At 43.7% G+C, this 27,127-nt stretch overlaps 1 protein-coding gene across 1 annotated transcript in view; it reads right to left on the bottom strand.

Annotated features, from left to right (window-relative positions):
• Positions 1-27,127, bottom strand: part of SPG11 (SPG11 vesicle trafficking associated, spatacsin) — a 623,940-nt gene that overhangs the window by 431,817 nt on the left and 164,996 nt on the right. Inside the window, exons 9-11 of the mRNA XM_085644681.1 lie at positions 19,944-20,079; positions 19,205-19,360; positions 2,419-2,597 (exon numbers count right to left, since the gene is read on the bottom strand). Coding sequence (XP_085500807.1) covers positions 2,419-2,597; positions 19,205-19,360; positions 19,944-20,079 — 471 coding nt within the window. The remainder of the gene's footprint in view (positions 1-2,418; positions 2,598-19,204; positions 19,361-19,943; positions 20,080-27,127) is intronic.

Here is a 27,127-nt window from a genome sequence, read left to right as displayed (position 1 = left end):
GTCTATCTCAGCCAACCATTTTCTACATGGCCTACAATCAGAGAGATACTCAATACTTTTAGGAACTACTCTGGGCTATGGGACAACTAGGGCAAGCCTAAGCTGTTCCAAATCAGGCCAAGGAGGAGGAGGGGGTGGGGATGGTTGACTGAACACTTGACTTGGGGCCCGGGCCTCATACTGGCAGCAACGAGGTTCCACCACCTGGCTACCTGGGGATGAATATCCACAATACTGAGATACTGTCTAGGATAGACAACCTCACCTCTCAACTTGTAGCGACCCACAGCGATGGTTGTTGCGGCCCTGATCCATAATCAACTAAGTGGCACTGCTGAAGAGGATTACTTTCCCATGGCTCTTGTACACACTACAAAATGACCCTCACTATATATCAAAGTCAACATTGGCAATGTTCACTTTAGCCCTAAAAGCATTTGTCTGTGGTGGCGGGCCCCAACGGGAGGCAGTCACCAAATGCTGTATGTCCACCTTTGACAGTGGACTGGCAATGATGGATCTATTATTCTATTGCTGAGCTTCTCAACTCCTGGTCCTCAACAACTGGGTTTATGGGCCAGCAGATGATCCAACATACTGATTGGAGAGGAGGTTCATGGCCAGTCACCTCCCGCTCCATTATATATTAGAAAGCCGGCTGCTACCGCAAACCCCCCTACTGACATAGCCAGAGCTTGCTGAAAATATTGACGTCCCCACTCAGAGACCTACACTGGGAGGGTAGACTGATGCAAGAGATGCCCCTGTGGTACAGCGCTCCCAGATCAGATGTGTTGCAGTTAGATGGGCTCCATGGGTGGAACTTCCTTTGGTATTAGTACCCTGGGCCACGTCCTGACAGGTGGAGACATTATGGCCTTTACACCGCTTCAAGATGACTTTGGGCTGGAAAAGTCCCAATTACAGGTATCTACAGAATCACTGTGCTTTCAGACCATACCTGAGAGAGTGAGAAGACATTTCAGAATTCAGCCCCCTGGAGGCGAATCTGATGATCCGTCCCCTTCTTGACAAAGGCCGCATTTCCCTTATCTACAAGTCTTTAGTGATCAGTACCCCAAACTCTTTTAAAACACTAAGGGAACATTGGGGTGACTTGGGGATGTTTGATTAGAGCAAATGGACAACCGCTCTCATGAGCCCGAGAGAGGCCGTCTTAACTGCCAGGTTTCGTCTGATACAGTCGAGGTATCTACACAGTGTGTGGCGAATGAATAAAATACATGACCCAGCTTGTTTACCATGTGGGGGGCTGTGTGAGATTTTCTCCATACTGTCTGGGGCTGCCATGTCCTTTGCCCTTATTGGAATCATATTGAGGTGACGCTTGAAGCTGGCCTTGGCCAGACATTTGCCCTCACAACGAAGATGGCCTTCCTAAAAATCCTGTACAATGGAGGATTTTCTCACGCCGAGCGGACTCTACTGAGGCTGGTCTTCGTGATTTTGGAAAACAGACAATGTCTGCCAGGGGTGGCAGCCAATGAAGGGGTGGCAGCCAATGGCCCCTGATAAGGGAGGTGGTGTGCCGAGATGGACCTGTGTTCTGTAGGGGAGAAACTGATAAACGAAGCCCGGGGTTGCCCACGAAAGCATGAAAGGGTGCAGATGGGAGGCAGTGTTATCGGGAGCGAGCAGTGTGAACGATGTATGCTATGGATCCTCCAGATCTGGGTAATGAATGGGGGGTGACACTGCCAGAAGGCAACGCCAATGAAGCATCAAGTGAACTATGTGGTTTTCTTTTCTTCTTTTCATTTTGCTTGATCATCTGTTTAATAACTTATGAAATCTTAATAAACAGATTATTTAAAAAAAATTAATTAACATAAATCTTTTTTTAAAAGTCTGTTTTGTCAAACCAGATTACTTTATATGCACCCTGTGAAAGCAGCTTCAAATGACATGGGATAACACAATGTGGAGCTGCGATGTATCACAATTTTCTAACAGCAGCCTTTCCTCTCATCAGCTGCAACTTTTAACTCTATTGCTTTCATATCCAAAATACATCTTTTCACTAGATACTGGTTGTCTTAGTAAAAAACATATGTTCACAGTGCTGCTGCATACATAGCAACATTTGGCAATTCCAACAGTGAGAATTTAGAGAGGGAGAACTGCATTTGCCCATTGATTTATGCTGGATATAGCAATATTTCAGAAACTGAACAAAGTTATTGGCATAGTCAACTGGAAATTAGAAAGTGACTACAGTGCTCTACTTCAGGGTATATTACAAAAAAACGGAGTATGTGTATTTTGTATTGCTGGAAACACACACAGTTGTGTTCCTCGCTGTCTGGGACTACATTCCAGGTTTTTGATTGCACTTCTTAGATAATTTACACAATCTTTGATTGCTAGATTTCTCGATGGACCTCATCTGCACCTTACCTCCGAGCTCAGAGATTCCCACTGATGACTTTGCTCTATCTGAGGAAGGTCTTCACAGGAATCCTCAAAAAACGTCATTTGCTTACTCTGCTTTCGACTAAATTTCTTCATGAAGGTTCGGAGGTCAGTTATGTACCTGGTGAGGATATCCATGCAGGACTGCAAGCACTCATCAAGCTCTGTAGGAAGTACACAATTATCAGCACAAACAAGACCAGGTGACACAGTGCACATTTTGCAAAGGTGAAAAATCACCAAGCATGTGTGTCTGTAAGAAAAGGCAGACAGTATGATGCTGGACAGAGAGACCTACGGTTTCTAAGTGATAAACCAGGGAGATGGAATAAAGCAGAGGCTGACACAGTAACTACTTGCCCATGGAATTGTGAGGTAGTTAATTTAACGCAGATAGTATTATTACATGGATGCAGAGAAGGGAATTAATCAAGAAAGATAAAGGTAGACTTCCAGAGAGAGATTTAGGAGGGATTAAGTGGCCAAACGTGAACCACATTTGTTGTGCGATGGAACAGAACAGAACACTGACTGTTTGCTTAGAAGGGTTAGAACGGTAGTTGCTATGTTGGTCAGGGATAGTGACTGCTAATTTGTTGAGGTACAACAATAGCTTCTTGGCTTTCAAAATGGTTACATTGATTTGCTGGATAACCAGTATGGAACAGTGACTACTAGGTTCAGCACCTATGCTGCACCTGAATACCAAACAACTTTAATTGTGACATCTAGGTGGTTTAGATTTAAAGTTTCGGCTTATGGACTAGCTGGAATTGCATAACCGCTATCAAACATTCATGATTTGCCACGATCAAGCCCAAGGCCTTGTCAAATGCCATGCTAAATGCTTGGTTTTTAGATTAAGTATAATGTTGGTTACTATGTTAATCAGGGTAGAGTGGGCTGCTTAGTTGGGTGGAGTAGAAAAGAGGGGCTGATTGGTGTTCTGGTAAGAAACATGCTGTCCATGTGGGTTGTAAGTGCTTTTATCGGAAAACCATCCTCAAGAAAGTGGTTCCGATGAAATGTTTCCATAAAAACAATCTTGACTAATGTTTTTCTATCAAGAAAGGATTTCACCAGGTTGACAAAACCAAGCTGACAAAAACCTTTCTAAAGAAAATATCTTTCATGTGTTTTTTCTATTCTGCTGCTTCAAGGGTGACTTTCCACATTTAATGGCCTGTACTTTTCCATCTTTTTAGTAAGGAGGGGAAGGGGTGTCTCCTTACCCTCCATGAACTATTTAACCTTTCCACTGCCTGCTATGCCCCTTTTGCTACTGAGTCACCCACTATGCTGCTTTAAAAAAAAAAAAAAGGTTCTCTATGTCCACTCCCTTGGTGGTCTTACCCCATCTTCACACCTTCTTCTTCTTTCATCCTGCGTTGTTTTTTGTTGTTGTTTTTTTTTAAGTATCAGGTCAAAGCAGACCTTTATTTTTTTTAAGTAAAGGTATCGCGTCATTTTGACGTTTCTATAAAATGAAGTTAAATCATCTCCACCAACACCTGTCCTGAATGGTATTGTGTCCTTTCCCCTATCTCCTTCATAAGTTGTCTTATTGCCTTTTCCTTCTACTAATTTTGTGGGGCCCTACTCTATTGCTACACTCACACTTTATAATTGAATGGATCACCACCGGCCAGTGGATGTAGGTGGGTTGTTGATGTATCTCTTCTTTTGCCTTATTGACAATGAAAAGATCTAAAACCTAAAATGAAGTTAAATCAGCCTGTTTTCATCAGTCTGACTCTTCATTCTTGAAATTCATCAAAATGACAATTTACCATTAAGATGATCAGGTTATTGTAGAAACTCTTTATATAGTGGACCAAATCAAGGTACACTGTGTAAAGAGTCCACGCAACCCATATTGGTTAACAGAGGCAAAACTGATAACACTAAATTCTCTCTTTTGTGGTAGTGTGGGGGAGCAGTTTAGGCTTATCAGAGGATAGTGCTAAGCATTTGTTGTATTCACAGAGGCAATAAATGAGACACATGCTCAAGAATAAATGTGAGACCAATTTCGAAAAAGTAAGACGTTTTGTTCTATAAATTTTGGTACGAAGAAATGTTCATGTAAGTGCTTTTTTTAAATATAAATTTTACAGGTAAGTAAATCGTTCAATTCAATGAGAATTGAGCAACAATGCTTCCCTATGGGAGAAAAGGCATATTATATGTTGCATACCGTTGTTTATGGTCGGTTTCTGGGGTTTCCTCTGTGACTTAGGGTCGTAGGGGGCCATGGTCCAAAGTACCACCAGCAGTTACTCGTTACCTGCCCTAGGGTGTCCCCATGTAAAGGTGCTGGTCGGGTTGGGTGCTGTGCGCGCTACGCTGGTGGAAAAAAGGGGGGCCACCTAGAAACAGGATGCAGAGGGGGACTCGGAGACAAGTCCTGAAGCTCCCAACGGGGGGCTCCGGTAACAAGGGTCCTGGAAACAAGGGGGCACAGCTGGTTCATCAGTACCCAGGTTGGGGTGCTCAGTGCAGAGTGGAAAGTTTGGCTGGGCTCTGTGTGTCCTAGAGCCTTGTGGTTGTCGGTCTCACCGGTTGAGGGTACAAAAAGCAGGCCTGCTGGGCCACTCTGGAAGTGGGTCTCTGGGGAGCTGAAGTCCCGCCACGGCTGCACGGTCTCAGTGTATTCGGAGTCCGGACTGGACTTTCACAGGCTCTGTTTGCTACAAGGGGTCTGGTACCACTAGTATTGGTCATGTGTGGCTCTGGTTGGCCCTGGTGTCTTCACACTTGGTTGGGTGATAGACCAGACCTTCAGGAGCACAGGTACCTCTTCCTAGGGGGTTGCTGTGTCGGACTTGTCGAGGAGCAGCAACTAGGTGAACAGGACTTTGAGTCTTCGGTGCCTGAGGACTGCAGGAGAGTAGCTCCTCTACTCCAAGGGAGATTGCTGACAATTTGCAAATGGCTGGCAATCTTAAAGGGTTCTTAGAAGATGTTCAGCTGCAGGACGAATCACTGGTTAGGATTGTCGAGACTGGTGCATGCAGGTAGGGTTTGGTGCCAAAAGTACACAGCAAGTCTTCAGTTCTCGCTTTTCTCGTGACTCTTCTTTGTCCTCTTTTTCCGGGTCTGTCGAATCGGATTTCCTGGCATCCGGGGTGCCCCTAAATAGTCAACTTAGGGGCGTTAAGGGGAGTGACAGTCAGTAGCAATGGGATACTTACCTTTGGGGGGGCTACACCCTCTATATGACCACTTCCTTTGGGGAGTGAGTAACCTTGACCCAGTGAGCCTAATTCTGCCAAAAAATAGTTGGTGGAATTCTAAGTTTTGTGTTCACCTCGGGTAGCCTACCTTAGGGGTGGAACTATCCCTAGCAACACGCCTCCTGTTAGCTAATTTTCCCGCCTCCTGTTAGCTAATTTTACTGCTTGTCCTGGTGCGAAAAGGGGCCAGGCCAGGGGGTGGCATTTCTCCTCTAAGGTGCCTTCTGTGAGCATGTATTAATAAATCCATCACTGGAAACAGTGTGGGCTTATTAATAAAAGATGTTTGATGACAAACATATCTCTAGTTTCAGTGAAGCCATTGTGTAACTGGGAAACTCGCAAATACCAGTTTCCAGCACATGTTCTCAAAATGGCTTCCCTGTATACTTGTAATCTCTAAGAATCGACTCAGACATCTCAGGGACATATCTGCTTCTGCAGATATGTCCACACATCTAGTACAGTGCACTCTGCTTAGGGCTGTAAGACCTGCTGTAGGGGTGGCTTCCCTATACTGCATGCAGTGTCTGCAGGCACTGCACACAGGGGGTGTGCCATTTCGTGTCTTCACTTTTCTCTGCACCATGGCACACAGCCTGCAATGGCAGATTGCATAAGGGTGATGAGGGATTTCTTAGGGGGGCACAATACTTCCTACAGCCCTTAGAGACCTTCTTTAGCATCCGTGCCCTAGGTATCAGGGGTACCATATACTAGGGACTTACAGGGGGTGCTAAAGGTAATGTCAATTGGGAGAACAGTAGTACAGTTTTAGGGAAAGAGATCTGGCACTGGGGGCCTGGATAGCAGGAACCCAATGCACTTCTGTCAAAACTGCATCAGATACCAGGCAAAACATGGAGGTGACCATGTCAAAAAAGAGCCATTTTCCTACAGTTAGCACAATAACTGTCAAGTGGTTCAAGTACAATGCTCGCTGCTTGGTCGTTCAAGGCACAATGGTGTCGGCTTGGCTGTTTAAGATAAACTGGTGGATACTGGGCTGGTTCCTCTCCCTTTAACCTCTTCAATGCCCGTGACGAGCTGGTCTCGTCATGGGCCGCGGTTGCGCTGTGCCCATGACGAGACCAGCTCGTCATAAACCCCGCCCGCTAATGAAACGGCCGGCACAGGGCGGGGAAAGGGGCGGGCACTGAAGGGGTTAATTAGCCAGGGTAATATGGAGGATGCTTGGTTACTCAAGGTAGACCAGTGACCGCTGGGTTCCTCAGCGAAAAATTGGCAATATTTTGGTGGTAGGAATGCTGATGTCTTGGTAAGTTATAGTAGGGTAGAGTATGCTCAACTGGTATGGGTAAAATTGTGGCAAAATAATCAGGCTAAAAGAGTGAGTGCTTGTCTGCAGAGCGCAAAACATTGTGTGCCTGCAGCTTGGTTAGGGTGGAATTGTAGCTTGAAAATAAGCATTGGTAAAACCATGACTGCTTTGTTAAACATCAAACATGAGGCGGGATGGTTTAAGGTTGGGATGGGCCCTACAATATGTTTTTTTTTTTTTTTTAGATATGAGGACAAGAGAACATGGGGAAGTAAAACTTCGCAAATGGGGGCATGGTCACATATGAGAAAGAGGACATATGACGACAAGAGACCATGGAGAAGTAAAACATAGCAATTGGATGCATTTTCCCATATGGGGAAGTTTGCTTGTCGAATGGCAGAACAAATGTTATCTTGGTTGACGACTGAGAAGTAGCGAATAAGTCATAACAGAATGGTTAACCACTGGGTGGTTTGGTTGTCCAAGAGAAATTATATTTTTTGTATTACAGAACATGGGTGAAGGACAGTGCTTCGACAGTTATGGTAGAACAATAGTTGTTTGAATGCATAGGGCAGGAGTGTGGTGGTTTGGCAAATTACGGTGGAAGGACTGAGGTGAGTTGGTAGGTCACTATAGAACAGAAGTGCATCATTGGTCAGTGTACGTCTGCGGCTGCTTGCTTGGTTAGGAAAGGCTACATAAATGGTCACTGTAGTGTGGAAATATGGATTTTTCTGGTCAGTTATGTCCCCTATCTTGGACCCCAACGGTCCCATGTGCATGTCACAAGTACATGTATGTTTCCCTCCAGTTCCAGTTATGAAGACGCAAACACATGTGCGTCCACCGTCAACATGTCCTTTGACAGATCCGCCATAAATAGGCCGGATATTCCATTCCTAAATATGAAAGGCCACCGGCTTTATATGGTTCACTTATGCCACTTTACAGTCCAGGTAAGTAGGCCCTGATTCTGTCATCAAAACTCCTCTTGCCTTCTGCCTCTGAAAGCTCCAGTCCGAGCCTGCATCTGTGACCATGAACTTTGTCTCATTCTCTGCGCGGCTCACGAAGCCTGACATCAGCCTACTCTCTGCCAAGAACTGTATTTCACCTTCGAATTATCTGCTTCCCCCTCAGCCGATGCATTCCTGCCTAGTAGTTTAAGTAAACATTCTTCCAGTTACCAAGCAAAAAGGCCCAACTTCTCTGTCCTCATGCAAGTAATTCATAGCCCTGTTACCATGGAATATTCCTACCCCCTCGCATTCAGTGTAGACACTTAGACGCTTGTACACGCACGCACAGTCAGTATAGAATAGATTCTGTCCGAGAGTCCTTCTTTTGTGGATAACATAGTTCTTTAAACATAGGATGTTAGATATGATTTGGGATTAGGTTGACTTGACCCCCCAGACTTCTCGTCTCCACATATAGAGCTAAATGTCAAGTCCCCGTCACCCCCTAGTTACACGTCAATTACACGTCATACTGCTGCGCGCGCATCTATGCCAAGTATTATCTTATAGATCCACCTATGTATTACATCATAACCAATCATGTTTCTTTTTACTCATTATTACACCCATTTTCGGTTACGCAGACCAAACGTCAATGTCCTTATCAATTGTTACGCCTACTGTATTCACTTCATTATAATGTATGTACTATAAAAGTTACTTCTTGTCAATAAAGTATGTACTTCACTTCCTGAACCCCCGTGGTGATGGAACTTGAAGCATCAGATTATAATCGATTATTGGAATAAAGCCCATTCCGAAACTCTAATATCACGGATTCTGCCTCTCATTTTACTGAGCTATTTTATAATGTTTCTGTATCAAATTCAGTCCCGGTAAAGGAATTTTTATTTACGACATGATGGCGCCCGAACAGGGACACTTTCTCATCTCACGCGCCGGCGGTGAGTTGCAGGCCCGGTCTCCTGCCACAGCTGGACGGACAATAACGCGTACCAGCAGGATTTCCTGTATCTCCCTCCGGTCAAGCGGGGGCGACTGAGACTGCGATCAACACCCAGACGAGGCGGTGAGAAGTGCGAAGTATCCCGACCAGAGCCTAGCTGAGAGAGCAAGATCCGAGGTATACAGAGACCCACCAGTCCGAAGTCAAGCCCAGTGTCCGACGAGTCGAGTCGAGTCGAGTCCAGTCCGGTTCAAGTTCAAGTTACTGAGGCCTTCCGTTTCCGAAGCTACCCGGTGAGTACCATTGCTGGGGAGGCATTTCTGACGTGCACATAGGTTGTGCCGGTCAAGACGGGTTTGGGTACACAAATCCGGTCTGCACTGTTTTAGCAGTGTATCTGTACTGTTTAGCAGTATATCAAGTGTTCCGAAGTATCTAGTAAGTGTCAAGAATTAAGCATGGTGATTTAGTTATGCAGACGATCATCATTGTTGTTTCAGTTAAAGGTTTAATGTTTAATGTTTAAAGTGTTTAAGTATGTTCTGTATATCGTGGTATGAATGACTGTTCATTATCGTGTTTATTGTATTAAGTCTGTTCAAATTCAAGTATCAGGTCAAAATCAAGTATAAGGTCAGTTCTCAATATGCCGCTCTTTTCGAAATTAAGACAGATCACTACCAGAAAAGGGGTTCTCGAAGAAGCCGTCCCTATTCCTCCTAGGGACACTCCAGGGCACTTTATGTATCACAAACATGGCTTAGACGCTATATTATTTCTTGATTTATGGGTAGACTACACCAAGGGATTACCAGAAAGTCAGAGGTGGCCCACAGCGGGGACCTGGGATGCAGAGTGCATCATGAAAGTCGAGGAGGAGTTATGGAAAAGGAAAGTCAGACAGTCACAGAAAGACGCCGTTGAGTTATGGCGTAAAGAATCTCATAGACGTACAGAAAAAGCACGTAGACAGGAAGAGAAGAGTAAAGAAAGTTCAAGCAAAGTTCGAGAGAATCTATTAATTGAGGAAGGTATCCGAGTGAAATCAGAGCAAGTAGACAGACAAAGAAATGCCCTTATGAATGGTATGTATCCCCTTCTGGCCGAAGGATTACCTAAGGCTACTCCAGAGATACCGAAAGACTTGCCACCCCCATTATTCCCAATCAAGGTACATCCTAAGGGGCATCCTAGAACCGCAGAGGATGTTTTTCTTTCCTCATATTTAGATGACGCAGCTCCCGAGTATGCTAATTCCGCCCCACGTAGACCGCATACCAGGGAGGTCCAACGCCAAGATCCAGCACCCGTATCCCTACAGCAACAAATCGAGTCACAAGTTCCGGCAAGCACATCTGTTTCTGCATCTGTTCCTACAGGTACTTCTATAGCTGAGTCCACGCCTATAGTTGCTGTGTCACGTTCGACGAATCCTTTCACACCCGACGCCCCAGACGGGGCCACGGGAGGTGCTACCAATATTTTTTCTACGCCACCTAGAATAAATAAACTTATTTTTCAAGAGTCAGCGCATTCACGTACACCCAAATTCGTAAGTGATCGTACGCTTAAGGAACTTCTTATAGATTGTAGATATGACCCGGTGCTCGGTAAAGAGGACGAAATGATCCTGGCATCATTACGTATCAGACGAGCCGCAGGGTATTTAGCGAAGCTACCAGGAATGACTGCGCATCTAGATAAAATATATCATTTTGTTCAAACAGGGCGAGATCCAGAATGTATTAACAGAGCTATGGAATACCAGAAAGTAGAGATACAGGGGGAACTGTTACGTTTCCTCATAAACTGTGTGATCAGAAATCAAGACCGACCGGGGGTAGATCCGGAAGCAATGAAAATTCTTACAAAATGGAGCCAGAATATATCAGAAGGGAGACACGATAAGCAAAATTGTATAATAGCCATGTGCCGAAAGATCCGTAAAGAAATAGAACGCCTACACGAAGAGAGATTAGAGACAGACGAGTTCGAGCAAAGCGAGGAAGAAGGGTCAGGACTGCCCGCAGGACAGTCGGACACCATAGCCTATGTAGGTAGAGGAAGATCTTGTAATAGGAATCAGACTAGATGGCATACTGACCAAATACGTCCAATATGTCCAGATAATGACAGGAATTTCCAAATACCTATAATTAACATAAGGTCTAACGAGCATTCGTTCCAAACCGCCGACAAACTACTCCGAGAACGAAGGGGTTATCATTTTCTCGATTCTATGGATGAACAAGATTTAGCAAGGGCAGCTGTTCATTGGGTGGACAGTCCCGGAAAATATAGTGATGAGACAGTAGTACGCACATTTTTGAATCTCACCCCAGATGAGCAGAGGTTAGCTGGGATTTATATGATTCAACAACTCATTATACTATATCAGAGTCAGCATTCGGACCCTGGTCCCTTACCTGACATATTGACTGAATTGCTTATGAATAAATGGAGAGGTCCAGGTACTAAATTAATTAAAGAAATTCTAGTATCAAGAAAGCAGTATATTCTTTTTGTATGCTCAGAGCATGTCTCATTGCCTGTCAAGGAAAGAACTACGTATCACCTGGATAGACAGAATCCCTTACGAGAAGTACACCCAATAAAAGGCGAGGACAATCAGTTTAAACGCGTATTTGTATATACGCCCATATCGAAAATAGAATTGTTAGAAATGAAGAAAGTGGTACCCAGTCATGACAAAGACCCAGCGGGTTTTCACCGAGAAATTAAAGACATGTTACTCATGGGAGAGTATACCTACCCCGACATCATGACAATATTAAAGGTGTTGATGCCTGCTGGCATTTATGAGAAACTCAAGGAAAAAGAGTGGGAGGTAGGTGACCAAAAGATAGAATGGTCAGCATTAGAAGCAGAAGAAAGGGCCCGAGGTCCAGGTTCGGGGCTTGGGGACAAAACTAAAGCACTACCAGGTCTACTAGTACAGGTACTGCCACGTTTATTAACTACGAAAAAGGAAGATTGGGGTACAATTTCAGCCTGTAAACAGAAGCAAGATGAAGACACTAGCGATTACTATGCCCGATTCGAGAAATGTTTTGGTATAAATAGTGGCATAAAAGCAAGTAGCGAATCATACCCGCATCTGTTTGTAACAAAATTAGTGGAAAATGCCCTGCCCCCAGTAAAGAATAGAGTATTAAAATTCGAGAGTACCTGGCAAGGTAACACTCCAACACAAATGTTACAAATGTTACAGTACCACCACAATAGAATTAGAGAGGAACAAGAACATGAACACAGACGCATGAAAGACACGAAAATGAAAATGCTAGTTTCCCAGACAGTTCCAGCTGAAGGACATAAAAAGGGTATGACACATTCCGATTCAGCAGGACCTGTAAAAGGGACATGCAATTATTGTAAAAAGCCAGGTCATTACGTACACGATTGTCCAGTGCTAAAACATAATATCGCCATAGGTAAAACACAAGAAAGATCACGGCCACTAAGACAAGATCAGAATGAACAAGGAGCTCCGCAGCATGCTCAGGCCATGCCAGCCGCACAACAGCCAATACAGTTTGTGCCAGCTGCACCACCGTTGCCTGTTGCTGCCACACAGACAACAACACGACAAATGTATCAGACCGCACAGTATGAATATCCCGAGTATCAGCGTTACGCATGAACTAGCCTAGAGAGGGAAGTTGACTTACCCCTTATCGAGATTCCTGTAGATCAAGAAGGACCTTATGTACATAGTAAATTATTAGGTCAAGATAGAAAATTTTTACTCGATACAGGGGCAAGTCGAACAACTATAAAACGTAGTGAAGTTCCAGGGGCACCCCTCTCAGGCTCACAGAATATTTCCCTTGGTTTTTCAGGAAAACCTATTGTTAATGAAGTGTCACAGCCTCTTCCACTTACGATAGGACCTCTGACCCGAACTACAGATCTATTGCTTACTAAATCATGTCCAGAAAACTTGTTAGGAATAAAAACGTTGAAAGCCCTAGGAGCCATAATATGTTGTTCTCCGGAAGGAGTAAGGTTGTTTTTACGTGATTTTAAAGGTCACTATGTATCTAGAGACATGGATCCCCGACTGCAGACTTTACCTACACATCTATGGGCACAAGGCCCTACTGATGTTGGTTGCATGAATATTACACCATATCGAGTCACGCTAAAGGCAGGAGTGGTGCTACCACGAATGCGACAATACAAGCTACCACCAGATGCTGTAGCGGCTTTACTACAAATCATTGACGAGCTCATTGCCCAAGGAGTAGTTGTAGAAACAGACTCCAATGTATGTAATTCACCGATAATTCCGATTCTTAAACGAACAGATCCTACAGCGCCGCCAGTATATCGATTGGTTATTGATCTGCGCGAGTTAAACAAATGCATTGTGCCACAATTTCCTGTGGTCCCAGATATCTCGTCATTATTGACAGCTATTGATTCCGAAGCAACATTCTTTACTGTAATTGATCTCAAAAATGCCTTTTTCAGCGTCCCAATAGATCCGGAAAGTCAATATTTGTTCGGATTTAGTTTAAATGGGCGTAGCTTTAAATTCACCCGCGCACCTCAAGGATTTACAGAAAGCCCCAGCATCTATAGCCAAGCACTGAAACGAGAACTTGACAGTATCCACATGCCAGTTAACACCGCCTTGCTTCAATACGTCGATGATCTGCTGATCACCGCCCGAAGCGAACCCGAATGTGAAAAAGCATCACTGACAGTTTTACAATTTCTAGCCGAAAAAGGGCACAAGGTGTCCCCTTCTAAGCTGCAATTCTGTGTCCAGCGAGTTGTTTATCTTGGACACTCGCTGGACAAGGAGGGAAGGCAGCTTACACCCGACCGCATTCAGTTGATAGCTAACATGTCAATACCCAAGACACAAAAGGAGGTGCGGGCTTTCATAGGCCTCACTTCATATTGTAGGCAGTGGATCCCTCAGTATGCATTTCTAGCAAAACCCCTCATTCAGTTAACCACACAGGAGGCAGCCACATCGACTGTTCTCCCTTGGACTCAGGAACACACACAAGCTTTTAAAAGCTTAAAGAAAGCTTTATGTCAAGCACCCGTTTTAGCAACGCCATGTTACAGAAAACAGTTTACACTTTTTGTTACAGAGCGCGAAGGTACTGCCTTGTCAGTACTCACACAGGAACAAGCAGGAGCACACAAACCATGTGCTTATTTTTCTAGTACATTAGATCCCGTAGCTCAGGCTTTGCCTGCATGCCTAAAATCAGTAGCAGCAACAGCTTTAGCAATCAGACAAAGCGATGCCATAGTGTTAGGACATCCATTGACAGTTCAAGTACCACACGCAGTAGAGGTTCTTGTAAATAGAACGCAAACACAACACTTGACTATAGCGCGACTTACAGGATACGAGCTTACATTGTTTCAGCCACATATAGAAATCAGACGCTGTAACACATTGAATCCTGCCACACTTTTACCAGTAGTCGGAACAGACCCACTAGCCCACGACTGTATTGAAGTTATTACTATAACGACAAAACCCAGACAAGACTTGACAGATGTCCCATTGTCAGATCCAGACCTGACCTTGTATGTAGATGGTTCATGCATGAGAACAAGTACAGGAGAGTTAGTAGCCGCCTACGCAGTCACAACAGATACTGAAGTCATTGAAACTAATCGTATAAATACTTTGTCAGCTCAAGCCGCAGAACTTATCGCTCTGACACAAGCCTGTATTCAAGCCACGAATAAAAAAGTCAACATATACACTGACTCACGTTATGCATTCGGAGTTGTACATGACTTCGGCGTGCTGTGGCGAGAGAGAGGTTATTTAACTTCCCACGGTGCCCACATTCAGCACGGACCCCTCATTCATGCATTATTAGATGCAATACATCTACCCACTGAAATATCAATTATGAAATGTAAGGCCCATACGAAGGTTACTGATATCATTTCCCAAGGCAATGATCTAGCCGACAGAACAGCTAAACTGACTGCTCAAACTCAAACCCCCGACATGACAAAGACAATAGTCCCGACACCGACACATTGTATGACAGTTAAAGATCCTACTCTTGACGTAATTGACATACAGACACATGCTACACCAGACGAAATAAAGAAATGGACTGAATTAGGAGGGATCCAAACGGACCAAGGATGGATGATGAAGGAAAAGTCTGTATGGTTCCTTCCTGATTCAATGGTCCAAGTTATAATTAACACTATACATAGTCCAGCACATCTAGGAGAAAAAGCTATGCTAGACAGCATTCAACACATTTGGTTCAATAAACATTTACGAGCAGCAGCAAAACAAAAGGTCCGTACCTGTATGATCTGTTGTCAGTTCAACCCAGGAAAAAGCGTTCCCGTAGAACAGGGTGGATTTCATACTCCTAATCATCCTTTTGAAGTACTCCAGATGGACTATATCCAGATGGAACGATGTCGAGGATTCAAATATGTTCTCGTAGTTGTCTGCGCTCTGTCCCGTTGGACGGAGGCATACCCGGTTTCAGATTACACTGCCCCGACTACTGCCAAACAGTTGGTTCGAGAATTCTTCCCACGATACGGTTTACCACGTGCTGTTTACTCAGATAACGGCCAGCCGTTCTCATCCGAATTAATGAAACACGTTTCACTTCTGTTAGGATATCAGTGGAAATTCCACTGTGTCCGACATCCCGAGGCAGCAGGTCTCGTAGAAAGACATAACCAGATACTGAAAATTAGAATGTCCAAAATATGCAGAGAGAAAGGTGTCGACTGGGTAGTAGCGTTACCAGTTGCACTCTTTTACATGAGAATGGTAGCACACTCTCGAACAGGGCTATCCCCGTATGAGGTGATCTTCGGTAGACCACCGAATATGTGGGGGACGCCTATACCACGCAAAATAACTGATATTGACTGTAATATGCTGACAGATTACTTGGCTTCCTTGATGTCTGCACTACAATCTTCTCGTTCACAGGTAGCTGCAGCCTTTCCCGACAACACTGAGGTGAAACCCCATGACGTTGTTCCGGGTAATCTTGTATTTGTGAGGAATTTCGACCGAAAGACTCAGCTGGAGCCCAGGTGGAAAGCACCCAAGTTGGTCCTGTTGACCACAAGAACAGCCGTGAAGATCGAGGGCCGCAAGGGCTGGATTCATTCAAACCACATCAAGAAATTTCATGGACTATCTTCGGATATAGACATTGTGCCCTGCACCCCCTCACAGACTGATACAAAACTCCCTTTTGTTGAACCGAACAAATCTGAAAATTACAAACTAAAGCTTAGGCCCACCAAGTCGAGCAATTTGATTGTTTAAGTCCTCTCCAAGGTGAAGCGGTTGAATTGTCTCTGACATGTATCCCTTGGACCTGAGTAGAGAAAATACCCGAAAAATGTTGAAACGACAGGCGTATTGTAAATCACTGCGTAGCCACTGCATAGTGACATTATTAATTTTGTTTTTATTGAGTCTTTTAATAATTATTACAAGTATGTTGTTGCACATATATTACCCTATTTCTAGACATGTTTATAATGTTGCTGCTGAACATTCTTTTAGTGACTTACCTCCGCATGAATTGTCTTATAGACTTGCGCTGCGCAATAACACTTTCATTAGTATGTTACATCATTCCCATCAGACTAGTAATGCCACCAATTGTTGGGTGTGTGGCCGACTCCCTCCCTATCAGAATTATGAAGGAGTCCTGCCTTTCTTTCCACATCCATTTACACATAATGGCTCCTGTGGAGCATGGTTTAGCTTAATTAATTCCATAGACTCAGACACAGCAGTTTACCGAGATCATTGGGTATGGGGAAATCTGAACCTAGCTTTACTCAAGGTCTGTTACCCTGACAAGGAGGGTCGCCCCAAAAGAACAGGAACTGATCTAGAAAATGAAGTATATGGATTAGGTAATTTTACACCTAATCTCATGATTCTAAATGTCGTATCTGAAATTGAACTAGTCTTACCCACCATGTCAGTATTTCCAGCGAAGGGTGAATTGTGTGTAAGAAAGGTTGGTTCCATACATATGGGCCATAGTAAATGCACTACTATAGTAGAATTCAGTGATCAAGGAAAATCTTCATTTAGAGCTTCTCGCCACTCCTACTTTATATGTGGTCAGACTGCATATATGCGTCTACCCCTAGATTGGGATGGTACCTGCTACATTGCATTCCTTTTGCCACCTGTTTTCCTAGCTCCTCCTGATTATTACAGAAATATTCATTTAGTACACAACAGAGAACGGAGAGATCTCCCCATTGTCGATTACACTGAGACGGCATGGGACAAGTATGTAGATTTTAATAAAGGCATCTTTCCCTATATAGGTACTGTTACTAACAGTAAGCTGATACGTAGATTAACTAGAACCCTTGAAGCAGTAGTGAATGAGACTATTTCCGCCTTAGGCAATTTAACGGAAGAGCAGTCTGCTATGCGGATTGTTGTGCTTCAAAATCGTCTTGTCCTTGACGTCATCCTGGCTGATAGGGGCGGAGCTTGTAGGGTCATCGGATCAAGCTGCTGCGTATTCATACCAGAAAATTCGCCATCTGTATATAAAGCCATCACTCGCCTTCATAAGATTGTAAGCCAGATACACCAGAACCCAGGCACTTGGACTTGGTCCAGTTGGTTTTGGAATGCGGTATCAGCCTGGGGATGGAGAGTTTTATCCTTCCTAGGTATTGGCCTTCTCATACTATTCAGTTGCTGTCTATGTCTACAATGTGGACCAGCGATTTGTGGTCTGTGTGCCACATCGTGCATTCCACATCAAGATTTTCATTCAAGATCCCGGAAGAAGAAAGAAGAACAAATGATGCTATATGAACAGATCAATGGATTGATGAAGATTGATATCTCTTGAAGGGCAAGTAGGGGACAAGGAGGGAATGTGGAAATATGGATTTTTCTGGTCAGTTATGTCCCCTATCTTGGACCCCAACGGTCCCATGTGCATGTCACAAGTACATGTATGTTTCCCTCCAGTTCCAGTTATGAAGACGCAAACACATGTGCGTCCACCGTCAACATGTCCTTTGACAGATCCGCCATAAATAGGCCGGATATTCCATTCCTAAATATGAAAGGCCACCGGCTTTATATGGTTCACTTATGCCACTTTACAGTCCAGGCAAGTAGGCCCTGATTCTGTCATCAAAACTCCTCTTGCCTTCTGCCTCTGAAAGCTCCAGTCCGAGCCTGCATCTGTGACCATGAACTTTGTCTCATTCTCTGCGCGGCTCACGAAGCCTGACATCAGCCTACTCTCTGCCAAGAACTGTATTTCACCTTCGAATTATCTGCTTCCCCCTCAGCCGATGCATTCCTGCCTAGTAGTTTAAGTAAACATTCTTCCAGTTACCAAGCAAAAAGGCCCAACTTCTCTGTCCTCATGCAAGTAATTCATAGCCCTGTTACCATGGAATATTCCTACCCCCTCGCATTCAGTGTAGACACTTAGACGCTTGTACACGCACGCACAGTCAGTATAGAATAGATTCTGTCCGAGAGTCCTTCTTTTGTGGATAACATAGTTCTTTAAACATAGGATGTTAGATATGATTTGGGATTAGGTTGACTTGACCCCCCAGACTTCTCGTCTCCACATATAGAGCTAAATGTCAAGTCCCCGTCACCCCCTAGTTACACGTCAATTACACGTCATACTGCTGCGCGCGCATCTATGCCAAGTATTATCTTATAGATCCACCTATGTATTACATCATAACCAATCATGTTTCTTTTTACTCATTATTACACCCATTTTCGGTTACGCAGACCAAACGTCAATGTCCTTATCAATTGTTACGCCTACTGTATTCACTTCATTATAATGTATGTACTATAAAAGTTACTTCTTGTCAATAAAGTATGTACTTCACTTCCTGAACCCCCGTGGTGATGGAACTTGAAGCATCCGATTATAATCGATTATTGGAATAAAGCCCATTCCGAAACTCTAATATCACGGATTCTGCCTCTCATTTTACTGAGCTATTTTATAATGTTTCTGTATCAAATTCAGTCCCGGTAAAGGAATTTTTATTTACGACAGTAGAATGGTGGATACTTGATTGATCAGATTAGAATGACTGATGCTTGATTACTCAAGGAAGAACATTTACTTTTTTGCTTTGGCAGGGAAGAATGAGGGCTCATTGGCCAGTTAGGAAATAACAATGGTTTATTGATCACATCATATCACTGATGCTTGCTACCCAAAGGATATCATGGGAAGTTCCATGTCTGCACCGTGGTATGAAGACGGATATAACAGAAGGAAAAACTCACCATCAGCCTGGTTGCAGACATCCTGCACTTGTTTGCTGAGAAACTTCAGGGTCAAGTTTAGAAGCTGTTCTGAGAATGGCTTACTCTGAGTCTCCAGATCATTTTCCCTGATTGCAGAGCAAAGCAAATCTAAGGCAGGCCTCAGTGACTCCATACCTGAAGAAAAAGAACACATTCTAAACAGTTCCGAATCATGCTGCACTTCGAGAAAGGGTAGCAACCATAACAGTAAACATGTGTACAACTCTCCACGCAGTGTGGGGTGTGAATTTGATAGCATGCGCGGACACCACTAATGAAAAAGTAAGTTATACATACTATCATGCATTACTCTGTACAGGAAATCACCTAACCCCTAACAACAGAAGTATGAAATTATTAGAGATGAACAGGCCAATGACTGCATTGTAAGAGCAATTCTGGTTTCTCTCTCCTTCATGAGCTGCATTATACTTCATCAGCAATCTGGCCAGTACGTGTCACTGTGAAAGTTCCCCTCCATAATAAGCTATTTGACTTCATGAGCAAACTGAATTCAAGCAGCAATTGTCACTGTCAGAGATCCTGCCTGAGCCCCCCTCCATAAAAGGAATGCTAGGGATCCACACTCTCTAGTCAGGCCAGCAGGTATTAATATAAGAGCAAGGGTGCATACACAGTTATGTGATCTTTACAATTATACAGAACACCAAAGGAGGTTCCCAGGTCTGCAGGATCGCTGTGCTGGGCCTTTACTCACTTCTTAAGTACATCTCAGATATGGTGCTCTTCGGCAGAGTCTCTGGCACTTCACACTGGACTGCTGAGCTGAAAATGTTCTCCTTGCTCTTCAAGAAAAAATCAACTGTGTCCAGTTGGCGATTTTTCAATCCTGCCTAGAACACAAGAATGGAAATTAGCATTAGAGATGAAATAGTAGCCTCTTTTACTCGTTGTGCCATTGTTTTATTTTTTTATTTTTACGGTGTGGGCCAAGGCCCCGAGCGGTCATGCGCCAGTTTATTTATCCCCAGGGGCGTGCTCACCCTTTTGGGTGATACACAGTGCAACACTGTAGTGTTCGGTCAGGGTGGCTCCGACACTACAGGTATGTTTTGGCTATGGAACTAGATCATGTGATCTCTAATCTCAGCTTTGAAAACGAATTACAAAGCTTTCAATCCCGGCAGAACTCAATAGCTCAGCAATTTGTTTGTTTGTCGGTCTGGAATTAGCCAGATGACCCATTGATTGTTATTAAAATTATATGTATAATACCATTTATAAGGGCTGTCAGGCAGTCCTCTTTATCAATTGGACTGTTGTTGAGTCATACACATTTTTTTTTAACTATATTTGTAATTGTTATCAATTACAAACATCGACATTTTGCCTTAGAGTAAGGCGAGAGCAGAAATACAGTTAGAATTTACGTTTGCATGCCTGACTTCACAGAAACAGCTACCATATCAAGAAAAATAAGAGTCCAACTGGTCATGCAATGTCCTCGGAGCTGAATATACCAAAGCAGATCTTGTATTTACCCGAGGGGCAACAGTCGCCTGCCAACAATGATACAGCAATGGTACAATTCCAAGTCTGGCGCACCAAGGTCTCCCTGCTTGAACGGATCCGTAAGAGTCTCCCAGGCCAAAGAGATCAGATTTGAGCGAAGCCGTTTCTTGAATTCTACTGTGAGAAGGAGCGGAAGACTGACGAAAGTGTATAAGGACTTGGGCAGTATCACCATCTTGGCAATGGCGATTCGGCCAGCCAAGGAAAAAGGGAGCGCCTTCCAGCAGGGTAACCGACTTGCCAGCCATTCCATGAACCTGCCGTAATTATATAGCCACAGCTCCTTGTGATCTCTGCTGACCCAAATGCTCAAGTATTTCACTGGAGAGTCCGCCCATTTTAGTGGAAACTCTGACTGGAACGTGTCAGTGGCAGCTGTAAGCGCGAAAATCATATATTTTCCCTAGTTTATGGTGATACCCGAGAGGCTGCCAATCATTTGCCATTGCTTAACTTCACTAATTGGCCTAGTTGCTTGGCTCACCATTTGCTTGGATATGCCTTATGGCCTTGTTTCTAAATGCGTAGGACTGTCCCTGCTGACCTCACAGCATGGCTCCATGTTTAGCCCAGCTTCATGATCCTCCTCATAGCGCTGCTAACACGAGGTTCTTTTGGCTTTGCAGCATGGGTCTGCCTCCTGGCTATATTAGTGGGTTTCACTTTAGGGATCTACAGTTCAACCCAATCTCCTGGTTCTGTCTTCATAACCTGTTTTTATACACGGTACTGGACGATGAGCCTACCTAGACTCAAAACAATAGTCCATAAGTGATCAAAATAATAAGCATTCAATGGCAAAGGTATCAATGCTGCTAACTAGCAGCAGGCTGAACATTAAAAGATGCTTTATATAATCCTTTCTGCAATCGTTTTTTACAAAATACTATAGAGAGACGGTGTGTGTGTTTTGTTTGATGGGTTTTCACACATCAAGCCTATTTTTTTAGAACCTGTAATGGGCCCATGATCTGAGAACAGAATAAAACAAGTGAAAGAGGGGGAAAAAGATACCTAAGAGATATTGAAAGATAGAGAGTGTGTGTGTGCGTGCATCTGAGAGAGATAAAGAGAGAGATAGAGAGTGTGTGTGTGTGTGAGAGTGAGAGAGAGATAGAGATAGAGTGTGTGTGTGTGTGAGAGAGTGAGAGAGAGATAGAGATAGAGAGTGTGTGTGTGTGTGTGTGTGAGAGAGAGATAGAGATAGAGAGTGTGTGTGTGTGTGTGTGTGTGTGTGAGAGAGAGATAGAGATAGAGAGAGTGTGTGTGTGTGTGTGTGTGAGAGAGAGATAGAGATAGAGAGTGTGTGTGTGTGTGTGTGAGAGTGAGAGAGAGAGAGATAGAGAGAGAGTGTGTGTGTGTGTGAGAGTGAGAGAGAGAGAGATAGAGATAGAGAGAGTGTGTGTGTGTGTGAGAGTGAGAGAGAGAGATAGAGAGAGTGTGTGTGTGTGTGAGAGTGAGAGAGAGAGAGATAGAGATAAAGAGAGTGTGTGTGTGTGTGAGAGAGAGATAAAGAGAGTGTGTGAGAGTGAGTGAGTGAGAGAGAGTGTGAGTGAGAGAGAGTGTGAGTGAGAGTGTGTGTGAGAGAGAGTGAGTGAGTGAGTGAGTGAGTGAGTGAGTGAGTGAGTGAGTGAGTGAGTGAGTGAGTGAGTGAGTGAGAGAGAGAGAGAGAGAGAGAGAGAGAGAGAGAGAGAGAGAGGGAGAGAGAGAGAGAGAGAGAGGACTGCTGTTGTAGTTAAACAGGCCGGAGTGTGCATGTTTCTCATTTTTATTATTGAATTTTCACACTGTACACATCAACCAGCAAAGTACATTATTAATGCACAACTTTACAGCAGGGACAGCAGGTAGTACCATCAAGGACCAGCATATTGTCAAGAGTTTGAATAGAAAACTTACACATCACCGTTAGACACTCCGGTTTATGAGGGCAATGCCAGTGTAATCGGTGACTGTGATAAGGGTAGAGTAGAAGTGCCAATGTGACAAGGGTAGGCACGGAAGCGGACCCAAATATCTCTGTGGTGAGCGGTGGGGCATATAGTGTCAGCGTACTGTTCGGACATTTCTTGATAATAGACAGCATCCTCAATCCATTGCGTAAATTGATGGTGTACGCTTCTGCAACCAGACCATGACGACCTGCCTTTTAGCCAACACGAAGAGAATGGAGGCGACTTGCCAATGTCCAGTGGGTATGCCCAAAGTATCCCCTAAAAGGGCCGTTTGGGGGTAGAGGTCGAGGCGGATCCCCAGTATCTCGGCTTTGGGGGTAAAAAACTTCTTGCCAGTGTAATGTAAGTGCATTGCATGTCTATGTGTCTATGCCATGTGTAAAAAGTCATGTGACATATTTCCACATCTTTCACATTTACCAACACATTCTGGGATGTAGTGGTACTTTGGGTATATATTTATTAGGGGTGGGCGGAATTTGCGTAGTCGCGCTACGCAAAGCTCTGTGAAACGGTAAAAAATCTCTACGAACATGCAGAAATTCCGCGAACACGCGGAATTGCTTGTTCGCGATGTTTTTTTCCTGTTCACGATCACTGTTTGCGTGCTCGGGGGGAAATATCTTGCGAACACTTATTATGAGAACGTGAACAAGCAAACAATTCCGCTAAGTCGCGGAATGCAGAATTTTGGGCAATTTCGCGTTCTCTGCGGAACGCGAAATTACCCAAATTCAGCAAATTCCGCGAGCGGAACGCAATTTACCGCCCAGGCCTAATATTTAGACTGTTTCAGCTTGTGCCTATAGTGGAGAGGGGTGTTCTTTACTTGTGCACAACAATGTGCCCAATGCCTCATCATAAGTAAGTCTGAATTCTAAAGAGTCCTCCCATTTCTTCCTAGCCCCCGGCAGTACATCAGATGTACTGGCCTTAGGAGTGTTTCTGTTTTTTATGTTGCCGTATATGAGGGAATGCTAGCTTACCCATAGAGATGTTTAGAGACTCTTAATTGTTGCAAGTGTTTAAGGATCAATCGTCCGGAGGTGTTTTAGGAAGGTCAGTGATTAACAGGACTGGGATGCCTAGGAATCAGGAGCACTCAATGCCACTATCCTGAAGTAAATTTCATCCATTTCCTTCCTAACAATACAAATGTTTAAGTTATTTGCTGCATTATCCTCAAATATCTCAATAAATCTAACCCATTATCTCATCTCAATAATCGATACTTGCCACTCAAGGGCTACTTCTGTCTCAACTGTATTACTTCAACCAACATTTTGAAATCATAAAATGAGAAAGTTCAGAACCCGGCAGCCACATTAATCTTGGGAAAGTACAAATGCTAGACCCTCGCTCTGTGATAGGTCACCTCCAACTATTCTCACCTCATGTTCAAGTAAGGAAATATTACCCTTCGTCCAGTACTCAGAGAAATTGCACTCCTTTCACAACTGGTTGAGAACTGCCTGTCCCATAAGCAAAATCAAAACCACTTTCAAAACGAGAATGCTGTCACTCTAAACTCGACATGCACAGAAGGGAGAGCAACTTCTCCTCTTATAGACAGTCACGCAATATGTGTGTGTGACTAACCACCGTCATCTAGTTCTTACATTTATTTTCAAACATGCAAGGTTAGAAGGCAGTAGATGCTACACAGGGCACAGCTTGGTGAGATATCTGAAGGAGACAGAGTAGCGATTAAGAGAATGTACACTCATTTTTAAAAAGCGGAGTGTTGTTCGATGTTTATATTGAGTATGTCATTATTAATCCTAGTTAAAAATAATAGGCGTGTTCGTTCACAGTGGTTTCATATTAGTTAGTCCAGGGAAAAAAGAAGACCCTTTTGAAGTGTGATGGGCATCTTGTTTTTTGACAGGTATGACAGGTATCTATCCGCCTTTGTAATATCTGTCACTATATTGGGGTTTTATGTCTGGCTTGACAGCACACCTGTCTCATGATCTTATGTGATCAGAGCTTGAAGAATCACAACTGAGAGGCCAAAGCCCCGCCCACATGTTGGTCGCCAGAAGTAAAACATTTAATTGGGCAGAAGGAATTGCTTTTCCTCAGAAAGAGTGTAAGTAGTGCTCTCCTATAGGCTGGTGGAGGGTTCCCCCTCACCTAATAAAGCCAGCAGGTCAATGCCTACTAACGTGGCGGCATACAAGGGTCCTTCAGCATGCTGGAATGTGCAGTTCATTATTCCTTTCAAAGGGGCTTCAGTATTGGCAACATCCAGTGGCGTAACTAAACTTTAGGGGGACCCTTTGCAAAGCACATGGAGGGGCCCCCCCACCCCCTGGGGGCCTGGCCCACCACCTACTACTTTGCCCTACCACCCAGAAATCTAGTATATTTTGATTTGAAACCTCCAATATTTAAATGAAATGCCTATATATAGTCTTTCTCCAAGTTTTAATGAGAACATGGGAAATACTCTTAACATACAAGCTATGCCGTTTGTAACAATACTGTCAAAAGCAGATTATTTAAATGAGGCAGCAATCAGAAGAATGCCAAGGGGAGCGATCCTATTGTCTCAGGAACTGCCTATAGCTGAAGAACAAAGAACAACTATGAAGGGTCTGAAATAGAATTGACATTAATGGACAATAACGTGAAACTTTGAAAGACAAACCCAAACCTGCAGTTCCATAAAAACTCGACTCACAATATACATGAGAAGTACACAAGATATAACTCAGTATCCTGCTAACGTCAAGAGAAATAGACTGGTGAATTATCTGCATGCCACACACTAGCGACTGTCAAGGGCTGTGCATGATAATAACGTGAACTGAGGAAGCAATTTCAATTTCTACCATCATGTCTTTATTAGTAAGCATTGCAAAACTGACACTCATGGTTTGGAAAATCTCAGGAGGTATGATCAAATTGAAGGAATTTCAGCAGCAGCTGCCAACTTTATACAACAAGCTTGGGCTCCTTTCACCTGAAAATGATATTCTTCGGCATGAAAGCGATGTGTGGGTTGGTGCCTTCAACGGGTGGTGGATCCCGTGGAATCAGATTTGAAAGACATCCTTAATTTCCTCTCAGAACGTGCTGAATCTGGTCTTTGTTACAGGTCAGCAAAAATTTTAGATCTGTATTATCAGCTGGTTACAATCCTATAGATGGTAAACCGGTGGGTGTTCACCCTGTTGTATGCAAGCTTTTGAAAGGAAAAAGGGTGGTTCGACCATTGAAACCCAGATACACTCAGTTATGGGATGTTAATAATGTGCTATCCCTGTTGGAATCTTGGCCTGAAAATAAAGATTTATCATTGAAACAACGGTCAGCTAAATTAATAATGCTATTATGTTTGATTCCTTGCCGACGGGTGTCAGATGTATGTGCGCTAGATCTAGCAGGTAGGTTATTTTCTCCATATGGTGTCTCTTTTATAATCCCAAACGTACTAAGACTACGTCACGCTCCTTTGAGTACCCTGCTTTTCCTCACAATAAGCGTTGTGTAGTAAAATGTAGAAAGATTTATGAGGAATATACCCTGACACATATGAATGCTCCCTTAGGGTCCTTACTTCTGGCACTCCAGAAACAGTTCCGCCCTCTGTCTGATGCTACTTTTGCACATTGGGTTCGATGGGTCATAGCTGAAGCTGGGATTGACATATCAGTATATGGTGCTAATTGTACTAGAGGCGCTATGGCATCCAAAGCCTTTGTGAGTGGTTCTAGATTAGAAGATAATCTCAGAGCTGCAGGTTGTCTGATTCCATGTTTAAGATATTTTATTACAAACCTATTGTGCATGTTTCATCCATGGTTGTTGGTGAGCTTTGAACCTGCATAATTGGAGCCTCCGGTCCCGCCATAGAATAGAACATTTTCTAGCATTTGTGACAAGAATTTTTGGAATCTATTAAAGACACGGAGGCAAGGATTATCCCACTGATTGGGACAGGTAAGAGTTATATCTAGAACTGTCATGATCTCATAGGGTTTATGTTTTGACATCGGTTTTTCCCTCTTTTCTTCTGTTCATGATTAAGATTCGCTGGTATTCAAACTTATTTTGATTTCAGGAGCGGATTCGAAGCAAACCTAAATCTTTTGGATTGATATCTGCAGTCACGCGTTTTAGGCCAGATCAATGGAAGTTGTCTTATCCGAGATCCTGTTTCGTGTGGATTTTGCTCTCCGTTGAGAGTTGGAACTGTTTCCTGTTATAGTTTGGACTGGTTATAGACTGCTTGTTCACAAAGAACGAGGCAGCAAGATGGTGCCTCCCTATTTTGTATATCCTGAATACTGTCAATTGGTGGATTATGGAGGTGTGGTTCAAAGCCTCATGGGAAATGTAGTGTTTTCAATGTTTTACTGTTTTTTGATTGGCTGCTGTATTTTGAGTAGTAAAGTTTGAGAAGCAT

Source organism: Triturus cristatus, chromosome 3_1 (assembly GCF_964204655.1).
Source record: "Triturus cristatus chromosome 3_1, aTriCri1.1, whole genome shotgun sequence".
NCBI classification, from domain to species: Eukaryota; Metazoa; Chordata; class Amphibia; order Caudata; family Salamandridae; genus Triturus; species Triturus cristatus.
This window is presented reverse-complemented; position numbering and strand designations above follow the sequence as displayed.